This window comes from Dasypus novemcinctus, chromosome 26, assembly GCF_030445035.2.
Source record: "Dasypus novemcinctus isolate mDasNov1 chromosome 26, mDasNov1.1.hap2, whole genome shotgun sequence".
Taxonomy (NCBI): domain Eukaryota; kingdom Metazoa; phylum Chordata; class Mammalia; order Cingulata; family Dasypodidae; genus Dasypus; species Dasypus novemcinctus.
The window spans coordinates 15,457,868-15,483,566 of NC_080698.1; the positions used below are offsets into that span (position 1 = coordinate 15,457,868).

General features: G+C 43.9%; 1 protein-coding gene across 2 annotated transcripts in view; it reads left to right on the forward strand.

Annotated features, from left to right (window-relative positions):
- The window catches only part of CACNA2D3 (calcium voltage-gated channel auxiliary subunit alpha2delta 3), a 933,078-nt gene that overhangs the window by 713,233 nt on the left and 194,146 nt on the right, over nucleotides 1-25,699 (forward strand). For both annotated transcript variants that reach the window (XM_058288134.2, XM_058288135.2), the window contains 8 exons: nucleotides 5,488-5,571; nucleotides 12,472-12,543; nucleotides 12,801-12,862; nucleotides 14,257-14,324; nucleotides 17,505-17,550; nucleotides 17,712-17,809; nucleotides 19,752-19,845; nucleotides 22,174-22,269. In XM_058288134.2, coding sequence (XP_058144117.1) covers nucleotides 5,488-5,571; nucleotides 12,472-12,543; nucleotides 12,801-12,862; nucleotides 14,257-14,324; nucleotides 17,505-17,550; nucleotides 17,712-17,809; nucleotides 19,752-19,845; nucleotides 22,174-22,269 — 620 coding nt within the window. The remainder of the gene's footprint in view (nucleotides 1-5,487; nucleotides 5,572-12,471; nucleotides 12,544-12,800; nucleotides 12,863-14,256; nucleotides 14,325-17,504; nucleotides 17,551-17,711; nucleotides 17,810-19,751; nucleotides 19,846-22,173; nucleotides 22,270-25,699) is intronic.

Sequence of the window (25,699 nt, forward strand, 5' to 3'; positions counted from 1 at the left end):
CCAGCGGGAACCCAGGTCGCCCTCCAGGGCCCTGGCTTTTAACCACTGTCCTAAACAGCTTCCCTTGATGTAGCCAAATTCACTGGCAGTGAATTGTCATCAGCTCCTGGAAGGCAGAGATAGCCCTTCCCAAGGTGGCTTCTCCATGCTTTCCCTGCTCCCTGTGTTTGCCTGCACGTGGGTCAAAGCCTGATGAATAGGAGGTGTACAATAATATTTTGGGGTGCCTGGGTGAATAAACGAGCAAACAAAGCAAAGGAATGAATGGATGGATGAGTAAAGGAATGAAGCATTCAGAGGCAATCAGGCCCAGTGTTCTTGTGTATGGAGAAGAGAATATGCACCTCCTTCCCTCTTCCAGGGCAGTCCCTTCACCTCTGAGAGAACAAGAGACTCAGGCCTGGGCTCGGAGCGGGCGGGGGAGCAGCGGAGGTGTTCACCATCTGAGGACCGTGGCTGCCTGGGGAGAGAAACATCTGCCCAGACAATTGCTGGCTCTCGGCCCTTGGACACACCCCTCCTCCAGATGGCATTAGCTTTGGGCAAGGTTTCTTCCTCTCCAGTTGTAGGCCTCCCACCCCCATCTCCTTCCTTCCTGTTGGCAGCATGGAGCGGCATGTACAGCTTATCAATTATTAGCATGTACAATATTTGTTAAACAGAGGCTGCATGGATGTGTAGCTGATTGCTTCTGGCCTTTTCCAAAAGAACACAGATAAAGCAAAGTCATGTTTGTTTATTGTTTGTTAACCAACATGGCTATCACCTTAGCCCATCCCATTGTGATTCCAAATCCAGTCTGCCAGCAAAGCTGAAGGGTACTCATAGCCAGACAATTAAATTCTTCAGGGAATGGTCTGGCACTTACAGCATGCCCCAGGACAGTTCCGGCTAGCTCCTCGGATGGGTGCCCTTCTTGTCCCATCCTCCTAGGCCACAGGCTGGTTGGAGTGTTTACCACATCTGGCCTTTATTTGAAACCCCACCTCAAAGTATTTCATAGCACAGAATATCTTTCCTTATTAAATTCCCCCACATATTTTTTTCATAAAACAGGCACCAAAAACTACAAACCTACCTGTGGCTTTCAAAGTATCTGTTTATAAACCTTTGCAAACCATTTGCAATTCGTTAATCACATTTTCAAAGGAAGTTACAGATTATAGATACACTAACAAATGCCATATACCATGCCTGGGCCCCAGTAACCAGATCCTCAAGCAGGAGAAAAGGGAGTTGGGTAGCTGGTCGACCTGGGATTTGTCCCAGGCCAAAACTGCATGGAAGAGGGGATATCTGGCTCTGACTGAGAGATCGAGAGCTTAGTTCTTTTCCTGTCACTCCCTTGCTCTGTGACTTCACACACATCCTCTTGGGCAAAGCAGGCAGAGAAGTTCAGCTGTGCCCAAGCATAGCAGTGTATCTTGATTAGCAGAGGTATTTTGCAAGTCACATGTTCCTAAGTAATCATTAAAGTACCAAAGTCTGTGAGTACTTCGTGCAAAAAAGTACTTTAAAAGGGCATCATTTAAAGAGGAAAAAGGCATTAAAAATGTATAAATTGGAACTCTGTTCAAGTCTTATGATTGAAATCCAACTCAAGCCAGCTTAAAAAAAAAGTTTTAAAAGGGAAAGAGGGACAAAGTGTAGGAAATGTTTTTTTGGTACATGAGACATCCAAGGTTATACAGGTTTCAGGCTCAGCTGGGGACAGAAACACACACTACTCTCTCTCTTTGTATCTTTTCTGTGCTTTCGCTGCACTAGCTTCATTCTCAGGAATGCTTCTTACCAAACTATAATAGAGATGGCCACCAGCAGCTCCAGACTTACATCCTACCACCTTAGCAATGCCGGTAGAAAGAGAGCCCTCTTTCTAGAGAAACCCAAGATAGCATGCCAGATTGAGGCTCCCTTGGATTGGCATAGGCTGTAGACTCAGCCCTGAACCAAATGCAGTGACCTGGAGCTAAGTGGGCCCCCCTCACATGCTCAGGCCACATGCCCACGTCTGACCAGGGCTGGTCTTAACTTGGCTGTAAACACATTTACTGAGAGTGGGGTGCAAGAGGTTCCCTACAGGAAAACCAGGGTGACCACCCTGGAAAACGTGGGGAATGAGTGTTGACCATCCATGACACAGGTGTCCTACACGTACATGTTACATGCTTCTATCTAACGGAGCTTTAAATTCTAGCCTTCTAAAATGCTTTCTTCCTGGGGAGAAAGAAAAAGGTAGATTTACGGTCAATATGCTAGAGTTTGCTCATAGACCTCACTCAACATGTCTTATCTGTACATCAGCCCACTGAATTTTCCTTGTCTCATCCAAATTAATCACTCTATTTCATTACTGTTTAAATTCTAAAGGAGCTTACCCAGTGATTAAAATCCCAAATGGAGAGTGTTTCAGACCCATTTTACATACCAAGTTAAGTAGGCATTATGGAGGTACAGCCCTAAAATGGAGTTCCAGATGGAGTATTCCAGCCCCTGCCCATTTCTTGCAATGAAATTAAATTATAGAGACTTGTTAGAATGTGGTGCTCATAGGCCAGTACAATGGGAAATCTTTCCCTCCCTCTCTCATCTCGCCAAGTTTCTTAAGTGCCTTTGGTACAATGTACTGTGTTTCTTGAGTGGTTACAATAAAAAGAGGAAAGATCTCTAGGAATGGGTAGAAGTCAAATGTTCCCTGCTGATTTTACTATTGCCAAATGCCATGGTGAAGGACTTGAGTTGCTGTAGAACAAGTATGAATTTCTCTGCCAGAAGAGTCTTGAATCACAATTTGTAAGATGCCTGCCAGGAAAAGACAAATGGTTGTGATTGTCTGAGAACATCATCTTCAGAAAACATCTCCTACCTGCCTATGGTTTACAGAACAGTGACCTGCAAAATTATTGAATGGGTCTCCTACATTTCAAGGACATTCCATATGAGTTCCCAAAAATTGCATGACTTTCCAGAATCAGCTGCACGTTAAGGATGTGTTCTGTGCCCAAAACAGTGCTTGCCATTTTACATACAGTGTTTTATTTAATCTTCTCAACCTCTCTTTATGATAGAGGTGCTATTGTTTTCTCCATTTCGCAAATGAGAAAAAGGCAGCTTGGAGGAGATGGGTGCCTTGCCCAGTAAGCAGCAGAGCTACCATGCTCTCCTGTTTCTAACAAAATGCATGGGTACCTTTTCTGATGATGAAGGAACATTTGGTGTTCTGAACCTTGGAGACTTGTTCTAGTTATTAAACAGTAGTTTAAATAACACAAGGCTTTGTGATGAAAAATTTGGGCAGGAGCTGGTGGTGGGTGAGTGTCCTCCCTGGTATTGGCTGTTTGGATTTTTAAGCTTGTTATTTAATTTGTTGTTTAGCTTGTTGGAGCCCATTTTTCTGTATATATGATGGGCAGGAACTTGACCTTACAGGAGTAGAATTAAGGGTGATGAACTGCACACAAGTTCTTGGGTAAGCGTGAAACACTGTTTAATTGACTTTATAGCCTTTGTGCCTTGCACTTACATGTTTCCAATAAACACATGTTGAATAAAAGAATAAAGGAACACTTTGAGTGACCAAAGGAAGAACTTACCCTAAAAAAAGAGTTTAGACCTAGCATTAGGCTGCACAAGAAGTTGTGGAAGTTCTGACTTTAAAGGTCAGGAGCTAGACTGCATTAACTTCTGGGGTACCTAGTAGTGCTCAGTAATGGTTCTATTAAAATGGGATCTGGGGGCCACTGGCCCAGGTAGCAGAAGTCCAAGAACCACCGCCTGACTCTGATTCCTCAGGATGACAATCTTGAGTCTCAGCACCGTATCTCCCACCCCACCCCCCTCACTCCTCCTCACTGCAAGACGCTGACCACTCCTGCTGACCTCCAGGCTGTTTCTCCCACTTAGCCCAAGCCTGGCTCTCACGATGACCAGAGCGTCCATGCACACAGTAACTTTCCATAACAGGCTCCAACTGCTAATCTGCCATCATTTACAGCAGCTTCTGAGGGAACCTCTTCCCTTCCTCTTCATCTGGAGTGGATCTGATGTCATCAAACGGACCGTGAACGTCTGCTAATTGGCAACCTAGAAGAAGAGGTGGAAGTGGGATTGATGTGAGGGGTGGTCTAAGCCTACTGCCCCTTAGACGAGAGGCTGCCTTCCTGGGATGGAGGCTCTATGAAATCCTGAAACACAGCAAGTGGGGTAGAGAAGTACTGCAAGGAAAATTCTGGGCGTTGTTTGGTTCCCCTGCAATCCAAGGTCTCCCTGGTCTGGTCTCACTTTCCTGAGACCCTGGGGGCCATTTAGACTTGTTTGGTTCAACAGCCCTGCAGTGATGTTCTCCCTCATGGCAGTGTGCCTTCAGCACCTGTCTCTCTAGTAACCAGTATCCAAAGTGGTAACTTGTGGTTTGGGAACTTAGAACATTTAGGTGATGCATCCCACTTAAGAGTCTTTCCAATTAAATCAAAAGAGGACCAATCTAGAGACAAAAGGGAGGGAAAAAAAAAAAAATATATATATATATATATATACAGTTTTCTCCAACATTCTGTTAACCTTGTCTTATGAACTTGGGAAGGGATTGCTTATCCTTTGCTTGCAGTAGAGGGCAGACTTTCCTACATTATAAACGCCCCAGCAACCAACATTGAAGGCCACCAGGCCCGCGAACGTCCAAACCCATGAACGTACTGTCAATAAAATGGTGGGCTGACAGGGTGACTAACACCAGTGATTCAGGGGAAATCCTAAAACCGCTTCCTCAGTTTTTAACACACTCATCAGCTTTTCCAGATGAAATACCCTAATGACGATTAAACCTGGCAGTGATTCCCAATACCCATGTCTACTCTGGGTAAAGCAGTAGTCCAAGACTGCTGTGACCAGTGTGATAGAAATGTCCTGTGTCCGAAAAAACGTTACGGGGATACGGAGAGTACCCGTGGAGAGCAACGCTATCGCGTCCTGACCGTGGAATGTGGAGTAGGGTTGAGACAGGGGTGGTGCTGGGAGTATTAAAAAGCATAAGGGGGTATTTGGGTAAATATCCAAACACTTAGAGTTTTGGTGAATGTACCTAAGGACCCCCTTTCAGTGTCAAGAAGGGGTGACTGTTAGAAGCTTAGGAATGGAGAAGATTCCCCCATCTCACACTTACAGCTTGCAAGCGGGGAGGGGTGAAGGAAATAACCTTGCTTTGCAGCAGGAGTTTTAGAATCAAGATGTCCACTAGGCAAATTCATATCAAGCAAATAGTTGACTTGCATTTTCCCTCCAGCTCGGAGCAAATGTTTACAGACAGCTGACCTTGCCTTCCTGTCGTAAAAACAACCTTGAACGGCCACAGGGCTGGGTTCCCCCGAGATGTCTATTCACTCACATTCCCCATTCCCTGAAGCAGTATCTAGGAGAAGTGTTGCCCTGGATGGTGATTTCATGGAAATGCGTTTTGTTTTTTTCTTTTTCTCCTTCCCCCCCTGCTAGTATGAAGAAGGAAAGAAGCGAAGGAAACCTAACTACAGTAGTGTTGACCTCTCTGAGGTCGAGTGGGAAGACAGAGATGATGTGGTAAGTGATTTGCTTTCTAGCCTCGGGGGGAGCTCTGTGGTCCCCACTTCTGTCCCAAGAGCTGGCCAAGAGGCCCACCAGAGGGACACCTGGCCATCAGAGGGCCGTAGAGACAATAGGTCCTTTACTGTGTTTTGAGTTTCGTATCTTCCCCCAACTCTGCCCCAGGTCAGGCCAGTTGCAGACAGGCCGGCCACTGCCTGCTTTGCACAGACTGCTAAAACTGCCCCTGGCCGCCCGGGCTCCTCTGCAGCTGGTTGGTTCAGACGACCCCAGAGGGTGGTCGATGGGGCCTGTAGCCCTCAGTGGAGCTCCCTGGCTGGGCAGCAGGGGGCTTTGCCCACTGCAAAGTCAGAGGAGCAGAACGCACCCAGCAAGACATCACAGCTCAGGCCCTCGGAGCAGCCCAGGGTTTGCAGGCCCGTTTCCCGAGCCTTCCCAGCCAGCGACCTTTCTCGGGCTGTGCTGCAGCGGCGCAGCATCCTTACTTACCACACAGGTTCAGCCTTCCCTTCAGTACTGTAGCAAAAGCTTTCCTTATGTCCGCGACTTAACCCCGTCAAGTCTTTTTGTTACTTCCTCAATAAATCAGATTTGTTAGACACGGCTGCCTTTGTGTGAATCCAGGCGGACTGTCCTTAATTAAATCGTAACTTCCCAGGTGTTCTCGTCTGGGTGCTCTTAAGTTTTCCTTACGATAGCTCTGTACCAAGGTCACGTTTCTCTGCTGCCCCCTCCCAGATTTACCTGGGATCCTTCCTTAAGTTTCATCATTACATAAGCATTGTTTTAATCCCGCACCCTTTCCTGCTTTCCAATGGGATTTTCAGGGGATCCATTTGAACTCTCAGGCTGGGTTCTCTTGCCTTCCCGAAAGGTGACCACCGTCACAGTTCGCTTGCACAGCTTCTCTTCTCTTCACATCCTCTGCTCCCCGGACAGTCTCAGCTAGCATAAATCTCTGATTTTCTTCCTCACCTTTAAAATGCAAACTCATATCTGTTTTGGAAATTTAACCTATCTCCTTCATCTGTACTAAATTTTTTTAAAAGCCAAGCTTAGACAAAACAGCTTTACCATTTGATAAAACTACTTCTTCATCTGCACTCCTTCCATCTTATCCCAGCAGTCCAAAGTCATGTTAGCCCAGTAACCTGTTACAATTTTCTATCTTTTTGTGCTATAAGCCTTGTCACCAGGACTCCTGTCAGGTTCTTTTAGTTGCACTGCCCCTTATGAACATGCCCTGCCTTTTATACCTGTTCATACAAAGGTACCATGTTGCACAGTTGTGAAGAATACAACCTGGAAACTAGATTGCTTGGCTTTATATCTCATCTTTGCTGTTTGTTGGCTGTTGGTCTTGGGCAAGTGATAAAGTCCTCTGTACCTCAATTTTGTTTTTGTTTTGTTTCCAGTAAAGTAAGTATGCCAGTTATAGTCCCTATCTCATAGAGCTGCTGGGAGGACTAAATGGATTAATTGAAAGATACAAAAAAGAGTGCTTACACCATGGTGTGGGTATGGGGAGTAGTCCAAGAGTGGTAGCAATTATTAGGATTATTCTCATCATCATACTTAATCCCAGGTGATCTTTTCATTAATGAATGTCTCTTGGACTTATAGCTGCTAAATTGTCTCATGAAATCTTGTGTGAATCCATGCATTTCATCATTTTCCTTTTCTCTTCCATCTTCGCTTTATCCATTGCTGTTTTTCTTGATTTGACTTCACTGGTCCCCTATGTGTCCTTTCTAGGCAGGCTTTGAGCTGGTCATCAACATGCTTCTCCAACCCTTCATCTTTCTGTTTTAATTAGTATAGAAGGCAAACTTGATTATGCTCTTTCTTACTTCAGGAGCCTCAAGACCAACCAGCACATGCTCCATTGGTTAACACCAGGCTGACAAGCTCACCTCACCTTCCCACACTACCTGTGAAGCAAGTTATTGCTTGACTCACACTAGTCACCAACCTGTGCTCTGGTTACTTGTCAGTGAGCCAATATCTCCTTTTACTAATCATCATTGGAAAATGCTTTTTTTGCTCCTTGTCCTTTCCTTTCTCATCAGAGCTACAGAACATTGATTCCCACCCACTTCTCCATATTCATCACCTTCGTGAGATGATGGGTTCTAGGTATCCACCCTCTGAGTTCCCACATCCCAAGCAAGCCAGATGCTTTTGTTCTGTGCAAATTGGTCTCTGGTTTTGTCTCTTTGCTTTGGGTCTCTTTGGAGCCTTGGGAGCAGGGTGGTTTGAAAGGTGAACTGCCTTCACGATCAATATGTTTTACTTAGAAAAACCCAAGCCGTCATATCTCCCCTGGAGATTTGTACCCTACTGATTAAAGAACTCTGGAATCTGTAGAAAGCATCTTTGTGAAGTCTGAACAAAATTCCACAGGTCCATGAGTCAGCCACTGTGGTTTCAAAGTAAGTAGCAAAGGGCAGTGATCAGGTCAAGATCTGGGAAAGACTATGCGGTCAGATCCCACTAAGGAAGAAGCAGCATGAGTCTGCCCAGTGCAGAGAACTTTTTGGAAGGAGCATATTTCCGTTCTTGGTTGGAGCCTACTTCTTCTCTAGGATAACTAAGCTTTTCTTAAATATAATGACCATATTTATAACATAGCCCCAAGTACTTCCAAAAATTAGGTGTGGTATCACATATGATTAAAACACATGCAAAAAGACTGGCAAAAATTAAAATAAGAAAACAAAAGGGGAAATAAGAAGCCATGTAGAGAAGTATGAGAGGGACCTCTAGCTGGGGCCCAGGATGAGTTAGGCATCATGTTGACAATGCATCAAATAGGACAGTTCTGTGGGGACTCAGGAGCCAGGAGGGTCCTTGAGGCATGCATAGCCCAGTCTGACTCAACAGTGTCAATCACCTCTGGGAAGGAAGAAATATCTTTAAAAAATAGTATATAACCTCTGGTGACAAATTCTCAGTGATGATTGGAGGAATTAAGGATGATTTTTGTTTTCTTCCTCTTACCACTTAGTCTTTCTCAGACTTTCTACAGTGAACATGATTGTTTATGTAAACCTAAAAAAATAGGAAAGAGTAATAACTATTGTATATTGAACTCTTTCTATGTGCCAGTGCTGCTTTAATTGCTATATATGGAAGAACTCATTTATTCTTTGCAGCAATCCTAGGAAATAGATATTATTGCTAACCCCATTTTACAGGTAAGAAAAACTGAGACAGAGAATATTGATTAACTGGTCCCAGGGCATGCAACATGGTGTGTATTCCAACCCAGGAAGTCTGGCCCCACAGCCTTGCTCTCAACCCCTTCAGGATGCCTTAGGAAAGAACCCTCTGCCCCCTTGAAAAGTTGACTTCAGTGCCTTTTGAGAAGGTGTTATCCAACCCTGAGAGTGGCAGAAAGGTGGAAGTGCCTTGCACACAAGTTGCTGCTGCACAAATGTGTGTCCATGAGGTGGAGTTGCGCAGACTGGCCCATCAGATTCTTCCTCGAGTTCTGCCAAAACCCTTCCTGTTGCAGGGCAAGCACTTTTCTTACTGTTCACCAGTCAACTCTCATTTCTTCTTAGCTGAGATCACTTTCTCCTTCATCTTTTCTTCCCAGAGCCTTATAGACTTCTCCTTCCTGGGCTTATTTCTGATTCCTTTGGCCATTCAGTTTGTTCTTTTTTAAACCCCTCCACTCATGCTTCAGCCCTAGGCCCCCAAGCCAAGCAGGGCCCATGTTGAAAACCTAGACAGAGGTCTCTAAAGAGATGGGGTTTTGTTGTGCGGTGGTCCATGCCCAAGTCTGCTTTCCTGTGCTGGTTGTGGCTTGCTCAGGAATGGCAGACTTTTTCTCCATTGCTTTTCCCTTTGCTTTGAGTCTGTCAGCTTGGCCAGGATCCCCTACCCTTAGAGGCCTTGAAGGGCACATGGCCTGTGCACTGGGAAAGATGAGGCTCATGTTTTGATGTGGTGACAAGGAGCCACCATCAAGAGAGTGGCCACCATTATATAAGTAGACACAAACCCAAGGTGATTAATGAATCTCTGGAGGAAAGCTTCCTTAATGAGCTCTAACACAGGTTGGTAAGGGCAGCAGGCTAATAATGGAGCTGGAATAGTGGCCAGCAGCTGGAACGTGGTTGTTAGATAAAGTGGGTGCTTTGAAAGGTCAACCAAGTTGCTTTAGCTTCCAGGCCGCAGGCTAGAGAGATAGATTCATCCTGGCTTCTTGCGAAGCACAGTTGCACTGGATAACCCAGAGCTCAGGGAAAGGGGGCTTTTCCCTGAGAGCTGGGAGTCTGATTGTCACCAGATTACTATTTTCTGCTCGAGGAGGTTTTACCTTTTGTTTTATTGACCATGCTGTGATGAAAGCTGTTTTAATGTCCACTGCATTATCACGCTTCTTGCAGATGTTTGGCAATCTGATAGGAGGAAAAGGTATGTCACTGATGTTTTAATTTGCCCTTCTTTGGCTATATGTTAAGGTGAACATCTGGAAATGTGATTGTTAATGACTGCATAATATTCTAACATATGGGCACACCAAAACTTGTTTGGAAATTTTCCTGCTCCTAGCCATTTTCATTTTTCCAATTGTTCACTGTTGTAAAAACAGGCAGGCAAGTTCAAACAATATTTGCACAGTTCCCAGCAGCATGTCCTGGTCACTGTCAAATGAAGATGATAATGGTACTAAGAAGATGTGCCTGGCACTTAGTAAAAACTCAGTAAACTACATTTATCTATATCTATATTATCTGGTCTTCATAAGAAGCCAAAGAACAGTTTTACAGCACCTGATGGGATCACCTGGATCTGGGAGTCCTCACTCAGGAATACTTTTGATGGAATGAGTGAAAGATGCAGAAAATGAGGCACAGAGAGGTCATAGGGCATCTGGTCTATGTCAGTGGCAAAACTTGGACCTCAATATTCTGGCTTACTTCTGGGTACCTTAGGACTGTACCAACCTAGAGATGGCTAAAAGCAGTAATTTCCAAGCCTGGAAGGATTCACAAAACCATTTAGTAGTTCATGAGCGGCAATTAAAAGCAAGGAAATAGATTAAAATAGGAAATATCAGAGGGCTCAGGCTAAGATGTATTTTGTATGTGACTCACACTCAAAAAATAGTTTGGAAAAATATTGGCCCAGAGCATGGGTATCTGTGTCGAGTAAACTCACATTTGGATCCTGATTCCTTAAGCTCTCGAAAGGTGTCTGACATTAAGTAAAGGTGAGGAGGATGATAAGACCTATAAGGAGGTTGACAGCAATGGTGCTGGTGGTGATTATTTGGTTGTACCAGGCACATTTGTAAATACTAACTCATTTATGAAATGGGTCCATCATCAGCCCCATTTTGCAGAAGAGGAAATTGAAGCACGGAGGGGGGTAAGAGTCAAGAGTCCCATGCTGTCAAATAGTTGGTCAATAAATGTAACCAACTTTCATTGCTGTTGAAGAACAGGAAAAGATAAGACTAACCATGCAAGTGTTCCTCTCCAGAAAGCACCAGCAACCCTGGCCTTGGCGCCATGCTGAGTCCTCTGTGCTACTGGGAGTTGGGGGTGTGGCACAGAGGCATGGAGAGGTTTACCTAATCTCTGACTCGCCTGGGGAATGTGAGAGGGGAAGGTCCCAAATGACTTTAGGCAGGCACCAGAAAGAGGAAAAATGAAAACCATGTTAAAGATAAATCGAGCCGTTCTTAAAATGTTAGAAAATAGACTTAATTAGGACCAGCTCTCCCCATCCAAAACCACAAAAGTTAAAATGGGAAAATATTTCCAGAAATGCCCATTATGTGTTGTTAAAAAATATCTAGAGTAAAATATATGTTTTATTTTATACATGCCTCCAGCTAAAAATTATGCTTTTACTCTCTCTCCCAGAAGATGGGAATGTGAACCCAAATCTAGACAGCCCCGAATCCAATTTAGGTTTGCTGCAAGCGTTGCAGTTTTCTATCAGCCAGATCTTATTCAAGCTCCTCAAAGGAAAAAAGAGGGGAAAGGATTAGAAAAAAAAAGAAACACCAAGGCCTGGATCTGGAAAAGAGCTGTTCCTGACAGGCTGTGGCATGTCAGCCTTTGCTGCTATTCCATTAAATGGCCTTCCCCGTCGTCCCCACTGGTGCCCATGCCGGCACATCTTTCATCACTGTGTCTGCTGTCCTCCTCTGAACTCACAGAAGGGCCACATGTAATTAGAAGAGGTCAGCCGGGGGCGGGGGAGGAGAGCCAGGCTCAATGTCCTAGATGGGACCTCCAAAAATCAGATACAGGGTCACCCCATTCCCTGCCCATCAGCGAAGCCCTTAATTGGCCCAGATTTCACGGAGAGCATTTGAAGATGATTCATGCTATGAAAAGTTAATCCCTGCTTCCAAATGGTTGGCTTTTTTTTTTTTAACTACTGTGTAGGAAAATATCTTTAACTTGATTATGTTTTGAAAAATGATTTCTCCATGACAAATCAGAACGCTTTTTGAAAACGTAACTTGTCCCCAGAGACGTTCTTGAGCGCTTTAGCGGGTTGCTGGGGGTTCATTCTCTGACGCTCAGAGATTCAGCGCCATCATATCGGCTTTTTGCGGTAGGCGTCCTGAGGTTTTCATGAGCACCCAAAATTAAAGCTGAAAGCTGTTTATTTACTGCTGTTAGCTTCTCTCCCATTGTACAAGAGCAGTTGGATTGTTATTCTTCAGAAGCCCTTTTTTGGAGGCCCCCGTGTAAGATGCAGACTCGCTGCAAAAGTGCCCAAGATTCGGTGGGAAAACAGCCCAGTCCCGTCATACCGCTGCTTTACACAAACCACAGATGTGTCCCCAGGATGGAGGATGTGAGATGGAGATTACGTAACAACCCAGAGAAGAACTACCACGTCAATTTTCTTTTATCGTTTTAGTTAAGAAACGCCATGGTGAATCGGAAGACGGGGAAGTTTTCCATGGAGGTGAAGAAGACAGTGGACAAAGGGGTACATTTTTCTAAAACATTCTTGCCGCTTAATTTAAACCAAACCACTGTGAAAAATTAGCTTTGAAAGCGATATCTGGAATAAATATCTTTCACTGAGATCATTTTTCTCTTGTCTTTACTTATCTCAAACAAGATTCATGCAGTACTGTTAACCTGATCACAGTGTGTCCATTTATTTTTATTTATTTCTGAAAACTTCACCTAGCAGACTAACCATGTTTTCTTTTCTCTACGACTTTTTTTTTTTCAATCTAGAAACGGGTATTGGTGATGACAAATGACTACTATTATACAGACATCAAGGGTACTCCTTTCAGGTAGAGCTGACCATAATACATGGACATTCCATCAGACCCATCAGTTGTGTTTGTACAAAACCTGCTGACGCTCTCAGAGCTCATCATCCGAAGATAACCAAACACCCTGCCGAAAGGCTTGGAAAGAGTGAGGAAGGGGCTTTTTCCCAGGCTGCTTTTGTTTTTCCAGAAGAGGGAAGATGGTTCAGGCTCACCTAGGAGAACTCGCTCAATTTTGTCATGGCTTTGCATCTCATTATCAAGCAAATAAGTTTGGGAGTTCCCACTAAGGGTGGGAAGACGAGTTCAGAGGTACCAGGGTCCTTAACCATCTAACTTGTTGCCTAGTGAGTTCCATTTCACCTTTTATTTCCATAACAAAAAAAACAAAACAGAACAAAAACTTCAAATTGGAGGTAGCATATCCATCTGTACATGATGTGCTTTTGTTTTAATTACTCTGAACTGTCCTTCTGTGCTTGTCTACCTTTGAATCCTGTAATTTCTCTTTGTAACAATCCTGGAAAATGACCTTGCCTCATTGCCTGCTCTCAGATATGTATATGACCTTCTAAAATTCCCCACTTCTATTAATTTATTGTCATAATACTTTTACAAAGAGATATTTCAACAGGGCTGCTTCATGTTTCTGAACTGGTACTTCTAAGAGCTAAGAAGAGAATTTATTGACTGTAGATTTATTGAAAAATTAATGCTAACATTGCTTCCATATGCTGCCAGGGGTTATGGGTGGATTTCAGTGGGAACTAGGAGCAATTGAAGGACCAAATGAGCCTCTAAGTGGGTTTGCCAAATGAAGAGACCATGTTCTCAAAATGTATTCTCTTACTTTAAGCAAAAACAGAAAGGAAATTAGATCAAGCCAGTGAGAGTGTGAAAAAACCATTAGAGTTGGGAGCACCTTGGGCAAAGAAGCCACAACACAATCATGTGGCTACACTCAAGGGTGGTGCAAGTGTTTGTTTTTGTCTTTAAGAAGGGGTATATTTTCCTTAGTCCCATACTCTAAGGTCAAGAAAGACCCATGTCTGGTTGACTGTAGGGGAGGGCTGTGTAAGGTGGCCGTGAGGAGCAGGGAACCTGGTCCTTGGGTTGGGATCCAGGAAAAGGACTAGCTGGAAGGGCGGGCAGTTTGCCACCCCTCCTAAAAGCACCACTGAGCAGCCAATTGCTTCTGGCACTTCCAATCAGAAATCACTTTGAAGCAGCTGACTGAACCTAAGAAAAACCAACACCAACTATCATCAGTGGGGTTTTGGAAGTAAACTGTTTGAAAAAAAACTGTTTACAGAATGTGAAATGGAAATGGGAAAGTGGAAAATTAAAATTTTAGCCCGCAAGACTTTTGCTGTCAATGCCATGGATTTCACCGTCTGCTTTGTTTCTCTGCACAGTTTAGGTGTGGCGCTCTCCAGAGGCCATGGGAAATATTTCTTCCGAGGGAACGTAACCATTGAAGAAGGTAAAATGGTTCCCCTTGCCTGTCTTTTCCTTTGGATTGAGAAGGAAGTTCTGGAGCCAGCGATTGGGTTAACTGAAGATCTTGTTCCTTGGCCCAACCCTGTCCTTGGACATTTGACTCAACTAATTGCTCCACTGGTGTTACTTTGCTTGCCTAGGCTGTTTCAGAATGGTGGGAACCCCAATTTGGGGTGGCCTTCATTCTGCTTTTATTTATTTACATTCTATTTGAAAACACCAAGAAATTGAGGAGCAACTCCTAGGACTCATACACCCACTATATTCTTATCATACATGAAAACTAGTGCCAGGTAAATTAGGTGAAACTTCCTGCTCAGGAATAAATGAAAACCAAGATATTCAAGCCCCAGTCTCCTATAGTTGAGACACAGATTTGACTTGTGTTTCAAGGCAGCTGTGGTCCAAAGGTCAATGTGATCATTGAAATGATTAACACTGGTCAGGAGGAGTAACTAGCACCTTGATATCCCGGATCCTCTTCTTAACATACCAATCAATGGAGACAGTTTTTTAATAGCCCTTAAACTTTAAACTGCTACCACACAAGTACCATCCTTTTCATCTACCAGTGACCCATGAAGATCAATGGGGCTAGTAGTATCTTACAGAGGAGGAAAGTGTGGCTCAGAGAGGTTACCTATTCCTAGTATCACAAGCTCACATGGAGAGGGGAAGCTGACCTCTGAAGGGCTATGCTCCCCAAATGGCCTTGGATGAGTCACTCATCTAATCTGAGCAGTAAGTTTCACATCTACACAAGGAAAGAATTGGACCAGACCGTACTCTTTTTGTATGTTTCCAAGAAATATGGCCCAGGAGCAGGAGGTCAGTTATAAACCAAGTTTTAATTGATTTGAGTTGGTTACAAATGAATATGGTGGACTTCTAGAAGCTTGACCACCCCATGGCTCACTCAGATGATGTAACAGGGATGGACTGAAGCATCGGGTTTGATCATGCTCGTGATCTCAGTTTCCTTAGACGGCCTTCTGGCTTACTGCTGATTGTCTCTACATTGCTTCACAGGTGTCGATTTTGTTCTTCTAAGTGATTGTGAGCACTTTAGGAACAGAAAGGAAAATCAAGGCAGTCACCACGAACTGGGCAGAGCCAATGTGTGTCCCTCATGGACCTAATCATATGATCTGTCTTTCCAGAGACAAACAGGCAACTTTGTGAATTGGGAAAGATATTCCACAAGATGTGTTCTCAGAGATCTTTTTTTTTTTTTTAACTTCTAGAATGTTCTGTCTTTAAGAGCCATTTATGACTCTGTGGAGATCCCTGCCCATGAAACCAGGAAATTCATTTCTGAGCCTTCCAAGGTCAAGCTAAAGAAACAGTTTATGGTCAGAACAGTAGAAAGGGAGGTTATGAATGGATTACCTACCTGTCTTTTTTATGTCTGTCCCCATAGTCAACCCTCACAACATGGAACTGCCCCTCCCTCCCTTCTGTCTCTCTCTCACATACACACAAACAGAATTGTTTTACCTTGTCTTCTGAATCATTTCTTAGTCACCATCTTCTTCCGTACATTAGACAGTCTCACAGTATTCCAGGGAGGCACCATCCCACTTCATGGCATTTGCCCTTGCTATTCCTTCAGCCTGGAGCACTCTTACCCCAGTTATCTACCTGGCTCTCTCCTTCATGTCTTTGCTTAAAAGTCACTTTTCAGTGAGGCCTTGCCTGAGAGCATATTTAAAATCAAAACTCTTTCTCTCACTTCTCATCTCTTGGCATTCCCTATCCCTGTTTCACACACTAAATATCCTTCATAACCCTTGCCATTAACTTATAGGCTATACATTTTAAGTTTAATTATTTTTACTTCTGCCACTAGGAAGTAAATCCCATGTGAGCAGTGGTTTTTGTTTTGTTTACTTTTATATTCTCAGGGCTTAAAATAGTACCTAGTACATAGTAGGTACTTAGTAAATATAAGGAAGGGAGGGATTGCAAAATAAAAGGAAAGAAGAAGAGGAGGGTTGGGGGGAGGTCGAGAGGGAGGGAGGGAAGAAAGGATAGATGGATGGATAGATGGATGGATAAGTGGGTGGGTTGGTAGATGGATGTACTAAAGATTAGCCTATATCCTCTTTAGCTCTCTTGTGGAGCCTGTGAGTTAGACATTATTATCTACAGCATTTTGTTGTTACAACTCAGAGAGTTGAAGTGACTTTTCAAACATCATTCAACTAGTAGGTTTTGGAGCCAGAATCTTGCCATTTGGGTCATATGTGATAACAGTCCATCTAACCCATACCCTACTTTCTATGAAATAAAGCAGGGTTGTGTGATAGGTCTAGTATTTTGCTATTTGTTTTATAAAGTTGTATTTGGGAAATCCTGTGCAGTAAGATTCATTTGGTCTTTTGAGAAGTTGACATCCTAAAACAGGCTATAGAGATGGGATTCTCATTCAGAAGTGTTCTGTTTGCTGGTAGTCCCTTCGAATCTACAAGGAAGGAGAGAATGATTTCACAGACATAAGGTGGTCTGGAGCATTCTATAAAATCTTCCCAGTTCCCTGTGAGCACCAGTTCTCTTAGCTACTTTTCCAGTCTGACGACTCATTTTTACTTAGTATCCTGTGACAAGCAGCTATTTTTGCTAGTCAAAAACAGTTGAGTATCAACAATTTCATATCATTCAACCTATAATTTAACCCAGGCAACCACCCATAAGTTGTGGACTATTATTATTCCAGTTTTTCATATGAAGAAACTGGCATTTAAAAAAATAAAGTAACCTGCCCAAGGTCATACAAAAATAATTGACTGAGCCCAGTTTTCAATTAGAACTATATGGAACTCCAAAGTTAGCGTTTCTAATTCTCAGGCTAAGCTTCTCTCCCAGGACTCAATGATAGCATTTATCACCAAGGAGTTAAGGCTTTCCTGGGACACATGGCCAGTGGTGGGTGATGGGTAAGCGATGTGGAGATGGGCAGAGAGTTCTCCTGGGAAGAGAACTCATTTCCTTTGGGCAGAGCTCCTGTTCCTAGGCAGACCCTTTTGGGGTTGGTATCCACCCTCGTCCTACCCCATGGCTCTGCCCTAGAATATCTGAAGCACACAGTAGACTGAGGAGATGTCAGTGTCCCAACTTGGGTGACTTGTACTGTACTCATTAACCCTTTCTCCTTTATCTCCAGGCCTGCATGACTTAGAACACCCAGATGTATCCTTGGCAGATGAATGGTAAGAGTCAAGCAATCCTCCATTGGCATTGGTATTTGTTGCCCTCTTTGATTCCAAGATCTTGTGCTGCCCTGCCCAGCTCTACTGGTTCAAAGGCAAAGGAAGGCAGTTATGCTGTAAATATTTATATATTCTTGTTTTGGGCTGTATCATGTTCTCAGGTCCTACTGCAACACTGACCTACACCCCGAGCACCGCCATCTGTCTCAATTAGAAGCCATTAAGCTCTACCTCAAAGGCAAAGAACCTCTGCTCCAATGTGAGTCTGCTTTCAAGAATGTGCTGTGTGTATGCATACAGTAGTGTGAAGAGTGAATGCAAACCTATCTTTTGCCACGGTTTTCAAGGAAAGCTTTGAAAACTGCCAAATCTGTTTCCTGTAGGAACATATAAAGATTGTGGGTTACTAGCAATTCACACAGAATCCCCAATCCTGGTTTAAACCTTTGCCTAGGATTTGTCCCCTTACTGAATCATTTAGTCAAGAACTTGAATAGGATTGAAATGTTACAACTGGAAGAGGATTGTAAATGTCCACTTATCCAGCTTTCTTGTTTTGTCAATGAGAAACCAGGTTGGAAATAAGATTTGTCTTATGCAAGGCTATAACCTGTGTCTGGTTCGCCCAACCGAGACATGTTATTTCTTATGGCATATATGTTCTGCTGCTTCTCCTCCCACCAAAAATGGCCCATGACCAGTGCAGAGGAGGCTGAGAAGAACAGCATCAGGCCTAGGTGCTCACCAAATGCACTGAATAGTAGGACCTGTACTATCGCTCGTTATTTCCTGAGCTAAAGTTTAGGCAAGAGAGGCTCACTGAAAATGCACATGGCGCCTGCTCATTTTTGACATGAAAAGTACTTTGCATACATTATCTAATGGATTAACTACAGCAACCTATGAGTGGTGCAAGGAGGTTATCCAGCTACTAAATGACAACTTTATGGAGTGGATTTACTTTCTGAGATATGCCTAGGCAGGGAAGAGATCAGATGAGCATCATATGGGCCCAGTTTTTCATCTTCTTTGATGTTTTAATGATATATTTAAAAAACAAAACTATAGAGATAATATAAGAACACCCTTATTTCACAACCCAGTTTTATCAAATCCTCATATTTTGCCAAATTTGCTTCAGGTCATTTTTAAGGAATGCAACGTTATGATGTAATGTTGATGCCCCTCGATAGCCCTGCCCAGGCCCATTTCTTTCTTTTTATCTTAGAGAGAATGACCATCCTGAATGTGTTCATTCCTATGCATTTCATATTATTAATTAATAAAGGTATCCACAAACAATATGTGGTATTGTTTTGCATATTGAATATATATATATGGTCTCATAGCACATGTATCATTCTGTAGCTTGTATTTTAATTCATTATATGTTGAGATTTATTTGCATTGATCATTTAGTTCTACTGCATTTATTTGAATTACTAAATAGGATTCCACTAAACAACTGTATCTTGATTCATTCATTGTCTTACTGATGATGAATTGTTTCCAGTTTTTGCTTTACAACAAAGCTCCATTGCCTTCTTTGTTCCCAGCCTAGGTGACGATGGGTCTGCCTTATGTGATTGTTAGTTGCCCCCTCTGCAAAGTCTTTGGAGTGCTCTAGGATACATCTCCTAGACTTATGATATCATCCCCATTCCTTGGCCTCTATAAATAGTTCCCTTCAATGAGGACCTATATTCCCCTTTAAAATGAAAAAAAAAAAAAACCAAAAACCTTAAATGGAAAAAAATCACAAAATAAGAGTCTTATTTGTTATTCATTTATCATACCATTTTTTCCTTCTTACAACTGCCTGAGATCAGGCTTTGAAGAAGTGTAGGTTTTGATAGAAGACAAAGATGGGATGAAAAGAGCAGAGTTTTCAAGGAGTAATGAACTCTGGTCTCCCAAACTAGGAGCCAGTGTTTTGCTCCACATCCTCACTGCTAGATGGAAGAAAGTGTGAGACATCCAAGTGTCTCCATTTCCGAAAGACTCATCCGGATACTTCGGAGGCCCTGTATTGCTGGCATATCCAGTGTCAGAACTGTGTCTTATAAATTTGGCTGGTGGGAGGTTAACTCATAAAGTATCACGTTGTACAAGAAAGTAGTTTGCAGACATTGCAAAGCAAGCCCAGTTAGCACCTCTTGGGCCAGTCAAAACTGTCTCCTCAAGCATGCCCCTCCCAACAGGTGACAAAGAATTGATACAAGAAGTCCTTTTCGATGCTGTGGTGAGTGCTCCCATTGAAGCATATTGGACCAGTCTCGCCCTCAACAAATCAGAGTAAGTGGTTGCACGTGTCTTCCTTTCATGGCCATTTCCTCACAAGTGGTCCGAAATATGGTTATGGTTTAAAGAACTAAACTGTTTTAGGAGCCTAGTGTTAAAGTTCTTTAATTTTTCCCAAAGCTCCAAACCACAAGAGCTAGATAGATTAGCGGCTCTGGCTGGGACAGCAAGCTTCTGGGTTTGACATATAATTTGTTTGAATTTTAACATTACATGAAATTCAGTATGCTGAGGTAGGGTAACACTTCCGAGGGAGAGGGAGGCGGAAGGAGCACTTTGCTTCCTGCCTTGCCATGGCTCCCACGACTTCACAGTCATGAGGGAATTTGGGATCTGGGCCAGGTTAGATTGAAAGTAGGATGGGGGAGTGGGAGCTCTATTTCATTAGGGTGTCGAATATAACCCTGTGGTTTTATTTCTGAAGTGGGGCTTTATGGGGACAGGCAATGGTAGTTGTTGTAAAAAGCTAGGAATGAGAACTGCTTTAGCAGGTTATTATTATTACTAGTGTTGTTGTTGTTATTATCATTTTACTATAATACTAGGCTATTAAAAGATAAAAATAAGAAAGAAAAACTTTCCTTTTCCCCAATTCCTTCATGTCATACATTATTCAGTTCTCTCCCCCTTTCTGTTCCTCCTTAGTTCCTCTTTTCCATTTATCTTTTCTTCTATATATTTCCTTCTCTCCATTCGATGTTTATTGGTCTCATTTTCACTCATTCTTTTATCAAGTGTTGACTGTGTATCTGTGCTGTTCCAGGCACTGTGCTAAGCGTTGGTGCAATGGGCTAACCCAAACTGACATAGTCCCTTTATCATGGTGCCTTTGGTAGATCATGCAATAGATTATTAAGAATTCCAGTAACTGCTCTGATGAAAAGTAAAGGTATGTAGACCTGGAGTGGAGGTGGAAGGCAGGGAAGGCTTTCCAGAGCATGAACCAGCTCAAGGGTTGGGAGCAGTCCAGGGAGAAGGAATGGCAGGTGTGCGGACTCTGAGCAAGGAAAGTATATGGCCCATTTGGGAGGTTAAAGAAGGACTATATAGCTGGAAGACAGAAGGGGCAACTGCAGAACACCAGGTGGCTCCAGAGGGCCTAGGGGTTCTGGATAAGGATTTGGAATTTTAAACTAAGGGTACTGGAATATTATTGAAGGTGTTTGAGAATAAGAGGGATGTAAGCAGCCTTTCATTTTTAAAAGAAGGTCCCTCTGCTGTTGTGTGGGACATAAAAATGGGGTAAGAACAATACTAGAGATATCTATTGTGTAGCAGAGAATGTGCGACATGGGCCAGGGCAGTGGCAGTGGCAGTGGCACAGAGAAAAGAGATCCATCTGTGGCTTGCTCCACCTCTTAAACACTTAAAGGTAGCATTGACCACTTTGCTTTGCTGTCAGAGAGTAAGTAACCAAGTGATCTCCTCCTGAAGATGACGTGAATAATGTTTCACATCTATTTGCTACTAGCATCTAGTGCTTGGAAGCAAAATCAAGAACATTCTCTTTATAGTTTTATTGTGGAATAAAATTACACATCTGTGGAGAAAGCCATTTGCTATCTCAGGAGGAGACAAAGGCATAAAAATCTCCTGGGAACACACTTAAACATAAAATGGCCTTGGAAATTGAAATAGAATCATCTTTAGTGAAGTTCAAATTAGTTTCTCCTTGCTAAGCCATTCTTGGGATTCCTATGTGGCCTCCTGCTACTTGAAGATGGCAGGGAAGTCATCCTTTCACTTATCTCTTTGGGGTTGGTGATGAGGATGAAGCTTGTGCTCTGAGGGAAGTCGGTACCCCCACAACTGTCTGGTATTCAGGCCCTAGGCATCTCAAAGCTGTGGGATGCCATGAACTTGATTCAGCAGCTTAGTTGCTTATTGCTTCCAAAGGCAAATTCTACTAAGCATCTCAGTTCAAAGAGTAGACTTGGTAACATCAAAACAGAAAACTAGGTCTAAAGACCACTTCCCCTCCCTAAAGATCCTCTCATTCTTAGAATCCAGTTGCACTCTCTGAACTTGCACCCACAGTCTTGAGATAAAGGCACGACAGGTAGAGTTAGGGGTGAGTTTTCTCCTGTCGCTCTTACTGGCAGGGATTTTCTTGTTTTTCTTTCAAGAACCACCCTGAAAGCTTTTGTAAGGGATACATTTGCATTCTGTGCTTGGTGTATGCATGTGTGTATGTGTGTCTATCATTTTATTTTCAAGTTTCAAAACCCCTCTTCCATGAGATGTTTCCTGAGTAGTAGAATTCAAAAGCCTTATGTGTTTCCTGCTTGGAAGCATGGCCTGATGTCCATTGCTCTGTTTCAGGAATTCTGACAAGGGTGTGGAGGTTGCTTTCCTCGGGACTCGCACAGGCCTCTCGAGAATCAACCTGTTTGTTGGGGCAGAGCAGCTCACCAACCAGTAAGTCGGGACGCCCCACTGTAGGAGAGCCACGAGCCTCAGAAATGGGAAACTCCAAGGGAAGCCTGTTTCATTTCTTGGTTCCATCACTAGTAGAAACAAAATTCCAGCTGCCCCGGGCCTGTTGACATGTTTCTTCTCTGTTCTTCCACGGGGGCCCCAGCTTGTGTGTTCACCTGCTCATTGGCCCCTCTGCAACCCTTTGTTCCTCATGCTTGTTGGCTTCAGTCCACTGTCCTGGAGTCCTCTCCCACCCTGGTGAGTCATTTCAGAACCAGAAGATGATGTGGCCACTGGGGGAGCAGCCAGAGGGAGGACTAGCTCATCTCCTGACAAATGGCTCCAGGGCACTCAGCTGCACCGCAGCTTTGCTGAGGAATTCGTGCCTGTTCCAGAGTCAGTGTTCCAAGTCTACTGTTTGTTTGTTTCTGTTTTAATAAACCTCCCTGCCTCTGTCCTTAGCCTAATGGACTGCAGAGCCCCACGCCTGGGGGTGGGCAGTGTGGTGGCACCAGGGTTTGACAATGCTTCTTTGTGCTTCCAGGGAGCCCTGGACAACAGTGGCCAGAGGGTTGCCCAGTCCAGGACCCAGATGCTCTTTAAACTGCTACTCAGTCCCTTGTCTTCCGAGAGCCACAGGCATTCGCTCATCAAATTATTTTTTGATGAGAGCTGGTAGATGGTCCAGGAGGTCTTTGCTGAGCTCATTAATAAGTTTGCTCAATTTCTTTTCTTAGAAGCAAAAGGCCAGGGATAAATGGGGTCTAAAGATTCAATACGTTTGAGTGTGGTTTGTAAGTATGTGTGGGAAGTTTGTAGGTTACCTCCGTCATCACCCTGACCTGCAGTTGTACTCAGTGAACGTCTGGATGGCTGAAATGATCCTTCTGTCCTCAAGAAACTCATTTCATTGACTCATACAGAGGCGTCTTGACATCTACTGTCTTTTACCTGCCTACATCCCTCCCATCAAATGGTATTCATTGAGACCCGACTATTTTAATAGTCTCTCAGCTGGGGCAAAAGAGCTGTCAGAATTTCTGACTTTATTTTATTTTTGACCAGGGCATGCAAGGAAATGCTCAAAGCATTAGGAAAAGTACTAAATAATATAAAGGTCCAATCCCAGAGTGAACTTGCACTGTCATCAGCTTCCTACCCTGAGATGCCCTCTCCTGTCCCTACCTCCTGCATTTGGAAGTAGGTTCATTCTAATTCATGACCTCAGGGACCTGGTCATCATCCCCAGTATTATATAACAAATAGCTTATATTATATAACATATAACTGATGGCTTCAGTTTAGCCTCCACTATCACACAATGGATAGCACCTTTGCAGCATGAATCCTGGTCTCTTCCGCAGTCCTATGTCCAAGAGGTGACCATTTGAACCACAGAGAAGGAAAGAAACTGCTGGGCTTTAAGCCATATATGTGTTGGAGCCCATTTTCAGTTTACATAGCCCTTTCACGTAGGGTGTTACATAATCCTGACAGTAGCCTGCTAGGTGTGATATTATCATTCCTATTTTGTAGATATGTACACAGAGGCTCAGAGACTCAGTAACTCACCCGAGGTCACCCAGCTCTGCCCAGAACTTCCACAATCTGTCTTACCCACCGCAACAGCCTCTAGCCCCCAGCCATCTTACCCAGAAGGCTCTTTTCTTTCTGAAGCACACTCGGGATTCTGTGGAATCAGGCTTCTCTTTCCTGCTTCCTCTTCAGCCACTGCCTAGTGCTTGCCAGTGGCCTCCACGGTTTTCCAGGAGCACAGCTTTCACCTGAACCCCAGAAGTAGAGGAGCTGGAGTGTTGCAGGCTTCTGCTTGCTGCCCTGTGTGTCAGCATAGTCAATGGGGCCCTGGATACCCAGAAATGCAGTGTTTCAGACCTGTCGCCCACCCCTCCCCAAACCCGAATATCCCTGTCAGTCTAAGTGAGGAGCACTTCACACCTCAGCTAGCCCCATCTCCTGTGACTCTTGACAAAGGCCACCCTGCTTCAGCATTCACTGCCACCTGGGAAGGGCACCGTCTCCTAGGTGGTTGTGCTCCTCTCACCTCGGAGCAGAACTGGCCCTGGTGAAAACGGCTGCTGCTCTGCTGAGGCTGTGCCCTTGGCCTGTCCATCTGCCTAGGGCTGGGCCGCGGAGGCTCCTCAGCACACCTGCAAGGCAGCTCTATTAAGAATAGTGTATCTAAAGAAAACAAACGGCAAAAGGGGAAATTTCAATCTTTGAAACCTGATGATTTTAGGATCGGGAAGCATTACCACTGCAGGCCGAGAGGGGCTTGTGTGTCATTGTGCCTGGAAGCCCTTATGCCAGCCTCTGGAATAGCGTAAGGGTCTCCGCACCCTTCCAATCCCATTTAACAACGGCAGAGTCAACCTTCTGAATGAGAGCACAGCACTCCTGCCAAGCGTTAAAAAGTCACTACTTTCTGGAGAGTCCTCTCATTGCCGAGTGTCAGGAAACAGGGGTAGGTGGCAACGTCACACCAGTTTTGATCTCCTCTGACCAGTTCCAGGTAGCACAATTGTAATAGGGCTACTGACAGCATAGAGTACGTTTATAGGAAAGTGGCCATGCTGGTGAGGGCATTTGAAAGAACTGAGAAATGTTACTTAGAAAAGACATAGGGGGTGCTTGAGGAACTCATCTGAAGGTGCATTTAACTTATCCTGTGATCATTAAGCATCCAGAGAATGCCTGCTGAGTTCCAGGCCTTGGGGACACTTGGAAATAGAAGTTCTTGCTCATAGAGAGGAATCAGGACATGCCCGCAGAATTTCCAGGGAGGCCAAGTCCAGTGCCATGTAAGAACTTTGAGACGTGCTTCTGAAGGCATGGGCTTCCTCTCAAAGGAGTGAGCACTCCACCTTTGGAAGAGGTCAAGGGACTACCTGTTGCCCATATCTTAAAACTAAAGAATGCTTTCCTGAGTTGAATGCCAAGTTTAATCATTACTAATAACCAACTAGTTACACCTTGGCATGTAAGTTTGACCATTCTCAACCAATGTAGGATATTTGAGTATTTCTCATCACAGTTCTGTCTGCTCCAACTTGGTGCTGCGAACAACTGAATTGAGAGTGGTGCCTCCTCTGGTATAACTGGTGGTCTTTTCACTATGTCTGACCGGTCTCCTTTCCTTAATGTCTCTGCAGGGTGTGGACTAGCCAGGCAGTGACTTCTTAGCCCCTGAGTTGTACCATAACACCAGATGAGGCACTTAGGTGCTAAGGGTACATGATTTAGGTGCTAAATCAAGTCAACAGACCTCACTAGGACTACAGGATGTTTAAGGCTCTGTGGAGGGATGCAAAAATGTGAAAAAAGCTCCTATTTGGGGAAGTATCTTAGGAAGCTTGGGGGTGGGGACACAAGTGTGTGGATAAGACCAAGAAAAGAGAAGGCTGCATGAGAG